The sequence below is a fragment of the Alligator sinensis genome, unplaced genomic scaffold (genome assembly GCF_000455745.1).
Source record: "Alligator sinensis unplaced genomic scaffold, ASM45574v1 scaffold386_1, whole genome shotgun sequence".
NCBI lineage: Eukaryota > Metazoa > Chordata > Crocodylia > Alligatoridae > Alligator > Alligator sinensis.
This window is the reverse complement of record NW_005841996.1, coordinates 733856-739544: the sequence shown is the minus strand read 5'-3', so window position 1 is coordinate 739544 and position 5689 is coordinate 733856. Positions and strand designations below refer to the sequence as shown.

Sequence of the window (5689 nt, the reverse complement as noted above, 5' to 3'; positions counted from 1 at the left end):
GTAGGGAAATGTTGAATGGATGTGGGGATAGGCAAGATACTCAGAATGAGCCTTCTCTTCCCCACAACCTTGGTACACTTTACTGTGGGTAATATTCTAGTCCTCGGGGTACTGAGAGTTAACTTTGGGATAAAAACAGCTATTGTCCTGATCTGGTGCTAGACATGAAGGCATGTGATACATTTCAAGTTATAAAAGTTATAAAACCATTCTTCTGTGTTGCTTTAAGAAACTGATCTTTGCTTCACACTGGCTCTCAGAGGTCCATCCCCTCAGATATCTCTGTTCCAAGATTCTAAACTTTTTTCCCACCCCAGCCTTTTTTCTATTCCAGTGTCTTATAAAGTGCCCCCAAATGTACCCCCTTCCTTTCTGCTCCTGAGTCATCCTTCTGTTTTCATTCCCTGGTTCTAACTGCTCTCTTCAGTCCTATTTCTTTTGATCTTATCCATCCATCTCTCTCTTTATCATCTGATTGACTTCCCATCTGGCTCTCTTATTTAAAAAAAAAAGAATCATATTGGTTAATGTTCTGGTTTTCTCTATATCAACTTGTCCCCAGCAGCGTAATGACATGGTTGGGCACTCAGGGCAGCTGCCACACACAGGAGTAGCAGTTACTTCTGGTTGCTACCACTGTCTCTGGCACAAATGCATGGTGGTGGCAGCAGCTGTTTTTTTCCACCTTCCTCCCCGACAAGTCAGCACTCAGGGCAGCTGCCCCAGTCATTCTGTCCTAGTTGTACCACTGTTTGTCTCTCATGCCCCTGAATAATATATTCCAGTCATGGCTTTGTCACACATTATATATTCTTTTGCAGTATTACCTGCTGATATACTGTCTTGATACATCCAGGTGATTAACTGAGGTTGATCTACTTTAAGACCTGCTTGCTCAGTTCACTTTCATTATGGCCACTTTTAATAACCCTGGCACAATTTTCATTGTTAAGTATTGGAATCTACAAAACTGTAAAGAGGAAGTTTTCACATGGATCTTCTACCAATAAGCTGTGTGGGGGTTTTTTCCCTTCACAAATCATTATCTACAGGTAATTGGAATGTTTGGGCATCAATATTCATTTCATTATGGTAGCGTCAAAGGTATCGGTTTGGGCTGATGCCTTATTGTATAACAGATATATAAGAAGTCACATTTGATTCCTATTGAACAAGCCATATATCCTTTTATTTATTTTTGAACCATAACCTTATCCAATAAGCTTCTGATTCCTTCGCCACTGTTTTAAAAGGGACTTTCTGTCTAGAGCAAATTAGAAAAATAAATCATCTTTAAAAAAAAAGTTCCTTTATCTAATCATTATCTCTTTTCCTTTTGCTATTATTTCAAATATCTGCATCTCATCTCCATAAGAACTTTTACCCACATAGTCTAGTTTTTCCTTTTCTGCATCTGCCCCTAAATTACAATCCTAGATTTCTCACATTGTAATCTGTTGGCATAGAAATAGGAACGTAGGACTCAAACAGGCCTCCCAGGCCATTGGGCATGTCCCTATGAACACCTACATGCAGTTTGCAGCACCTCAAAGCAGTTTGGGGTGCCACAAGCTGCACGTGATTCATGTGCCAGCATTTGCTGCACTACAGATTTGCAGCACAGCAGCTTTTTTTGATACCAGGAGATCCTGGTGTCAAAAAAAAGCCCAATGCTGAAAAAAGTGGCACAGCGCACACCACAGCAGCATGTGCTGCAGGAAACCAGAGCCAGCTTGGCACTGCTGCTGCTCCAGGAGACACCCAGGACCCCAGGTAAGGCTGCTGGGGCTAGCACAGGTGCTGGCCTCAGCCTCCCCTACCGCACCCAGATCTATTTGCCGCACTCTGGACCATGCATGCAGGGGGCATGCCAAGGGACAAATAGCATCAGTATAAATATGCATGTAGAAGGGCCTCCTGGGGCAGCAGTGGTGCTAAGCCAGCTGTCCAGGCTCTGGTTTCCTGTAGCGCACACTGCTGCTGCATGCACTGCATCACTTTTTTCAGTGGTGGGGTTTTTTTTACACCAGGATCTCCTGGTATCAAAAAAGGCTGCTGCACTACAAATTAGCAGTGCAGCAAATGCTTATACATATACCACATGTGGTTTGTGGCCCCTCAGACTTTTGAGGTGCTGCAAACCACATGTGCCACTCATGGGGATGCACCCAATAGCCTGGGAGGCCTCTTCAAGTCCTATGTTCCTATTTCTGTGGCAACAAATAACACACATTTGTGCCGCTGCTATTTGTCCTGTGAGAAAAACGTACCCCTGCATGTGCGTGCTTCTGGGGACATGCTCATTGAGTCGAGTCTGACCATGATGCCACAAATTCAGCTTTATGTGTGGAAATGGGCCTGAAATCCCTGAGTTTTAGAGCAGTTCAGAGCCAGAGAGGGACTTCCCTGTTTGAGCCACCTGCACTTCAGGAATAAGTAGGGACAGACTGTAGGCAAGAAATGATCAAATCTTTGTATAGTCTCACAATCTGAAAAAGTGCAAGCTAACAGTCTGCCAGGCATGGCTGGTGAACTCAGACTGTGGGGGTGGATGGAGTGGCACATTGGTGGGGGCGGGGGGTGTTGCAGCCTCCCTGCTCCTATCCAGAGTGCCCAGCCAGCTGCAATGCCTGCTCCCCACCCCGTGTGATGCTCCACCCGCCCCACCAGTCTGAGTTCACCAGCTGTGCCTGCAATCTGCCCATTTTAAGGTTTCATCAATGTTTGGAGGGTTTTCAGAATGTGAACATCTTTTCGTAGGATTTCCATTGTGATGTCATCAACGACTCAGGAAATCAGATCAGGGCTTCAGCAAGGTTTCTTAATCGTGGAGCACTGTTTTATCCCTTTTAACCCTTTTGTTTTCTTTCTTTGCTGGAAGAAGGAGCCTTCTCTAAGTGCAATGCTGTGTGCTCCAGCTGTTTGCCCAGAACTTCCACTCTTTTTGCAACATGTTGGTTCTTCCTCAGGGAGATTTTTCTCCACAAAAATAGCACATTTAGTTGTCACAAAGGGCTCATCTTTCATCTCTGCAGAGAGAGTTTTGTTAGCTGTTATAATTTGTTTTTCTCTGATATTTTGTAAACCTGTCTTCATGTGTGCTTTTTCCCTAAGATGCCAGCGATCAAAGAGAAGACATATATATTGGAAACCATATACCTTGTTCAGAAAGCTTCAATGGTTACTGTATACATGGAAAATGCGAATTCATTTATTCCACTCAGAAGGCTTCTTGCCGGTAAGTAAGAGAATATAAGTAGCATAGAATCTGCCTGTGTCAAAAAGGCATTCTAACATTCTGTGTGCCGAGTAAACAACAGTGGACTTTATACATAAGATAGCAAAAGCATTACTTCCCAATAGCCTGTTAATAGCCACACTGGCAGGGAAGATGCCTCCCTGTGCCAGAGGTTGTGCAGCACCACCCAACACCACCTTTGCACACACATTAGGAAGGAGTAGATCACTCCACCCAGTGCTGCTCTGCAGGCCAGTGTGACTCTGCCACTGAGCTTTTCGTAGCACCTGATATATCAGATGTCTGGGTGCTTTGTAGATGAATAGATGCTGATGTATTTATGGGGATGCAGGTAGGTGTCTGAGAAGGAAGCTGGGGCTTCCTGGGAAGTTCAGGTTTGTGAAGGTGGGTTGATACTCCCTTTCCTCACTGCTCTTTTTGTGTTAAAAGTCAGATAATGTGGTGTTACAAAGTAGAAGCATTTAATGACTCTCCAGGAGTGGAACAGAATGGAATGGATCCTACTTAGGTGCCCAGGTGCAGTAATGGGCCTCATAAGCAGAATAAACTGCAGCATCTAGTGGGTAAAGGTGAAGGGGTGAAATTTTTGTACTGTGCTTTTTCACTTCTGTGCACACCAGACTTGTACGTGTGGAAACTCTGATGTACGTAGGCAGTTCATATTTACATGCTTACATACAAATCTCGGTATCCTTTCCACAGAAATTTGTATGCTTGCAAGCCAAGTGTATACCAAGGTCTAAAATGTAGTCCTGGCTTTTAGGTAGTGAGCACTGATATCTCAAATAACTTATGAATGACTACATACAATCTGTCTGCTGCATCTTAGTTGCTACCACACATGACCAGCTGCATAGTGAAGGCAAAAAACTACCTTATTCCTTACACAGAGCCTAGGCAGACCTGCACAGTCCTCTGCTCTGAGGGTACCTGTTACCCAACTGGAATACAAAGAAAGGTAGCTATGGTTTCATAACTCTAACAGTGGGCCTGCTTGGTCAGTTGATGTGCTAGTAAATTGCGCCCCATCAAATGTGGCAGCCATGAGCATACATGGTCTCAATATGTTTGGGCTCTGAGCTGCTTCCTGCTCCTCCTGAGAAGGTGCAGCTCCATATCACCCCCAGTGAAAGGCTGCACCAGCCAGGCACTGTTATGTCCCTTGCTTCTTCTCTAATTAAAGAAATAATTTAGTGTTATTCACCTAGTAGTGAGAAGCACATTGGCATAATTTTGTTTTGATAAACCTCCATTGTTTGCCATTTACCATCTTACTTTCCATTAAGTACTTAAGAAATAGATTGTGTTGTTAATTGTGCTATCAGTTTATCATGTAATTAGAATTGAGTATTTCAACCCCTCCCCCAGTTCCACTCTTAAAAAAAGTATTTTGTTTGTCTTCAAAGTCTATCCTGACTCCAACCCCAGGAATTCTCAAAAATAATTTCCAACCATTTCAATATTTCTGGGAATGCATTCCAAGGTGACGCACTGAATCTGAATCATCATTAATTCCATATTTTAAGATGATCTAGGTATTCATTAACTATTTTTTCTTGTTTCTTCTGCATTCTTTCTTCTCCTAGTTTTAAAAATAATTCTTGTATTAAACCTACTATGGTTATTAGCTTCCTTAAAGGGCACATCTACATGTGCAGTTAGTGCACATGAATAAACTTTGGAGTTATTGCTCTGGAGCTTTTTGTTCCTGGAGGTGCCATTTGAACGTGCGCCCAGGAGCAATTAACTCCGGAGCAATCAGCTCTGGAGTTGATTCATGGACAGCACATGTGAAGTGAGGCTGCTCCAACACACTGCAGTTACAATTAATTGAGTCTGCTGGAGCGTGGTAATTACCCTGCTCCAGTAGACTCCAGCACCATATATTTCAGTCTCCACACTGAAAAATAGTCACAGGGGCACATTAACTAAAGCTCATTCGATGAGCTTTAGTTAAAGTGCACCCTTCCCCTTCTCAGTCCTGGCACACATATATAAACGTGTATTCATGCACAGCACATGGAGCCCAGTCGGAGCAGTCCCAGCTGGCAGGGGCCCTGGGATCAGCCTGCCAGCCGAGGGCTTCTCCGACTGGGTTCAGTGTATTGTGGAGGGGCTGGATGAGGCATGAGGGTGCTTCAGCGTGAGGCTAGCCCCCACACTGAAGCGCCCTTGTAACACAGCCAGTTGGGTCAGTGTCTACACATGCACTGCTGCCTGCTGCACAAAAAAAATACCACAGCACCTGGGTAGTACTTGTATTTACAAGTACTACCCTGCTGTGGACTTTATTAGTTTCCTGCACCCTAATAGGGGCACATATGTAGACACTGAGACATTTAGTGCGGAGCTAATTAATTAGCTCCACAGCAAACATCTCATGTAGATGTGCCCAAAGAAGACAAAAGCAAAGGAGCAAATAAGTCCTTA

At 43.9% G+C, this 5689-nt stretch overlaps 1 protein-coding gene across 1 annotated transcript in view; it reads left to right on the top strand.

Annotated features, from left to right (window-relative positions):
• TMEFF1 (transmembrane protein with EGF like and two follistatin like domains 1) overlaps positions 1-5689 on the top strand; it is a gene marked incomplete at its 5' end in the record, with an annotated part of 237487 nt that overhangs the window by 227841 nt on the left and 3957 nt on the right. The window contains one exon of the mRNA XM_025201481.1: positions 3115-3238. Coding sequence (XP_025057266.1) covers positions 3115-3238 — 124 coding nt within the window. The remainder of the gene's footprint in view (positions 1-3114; positions 3239-5689) is intronic.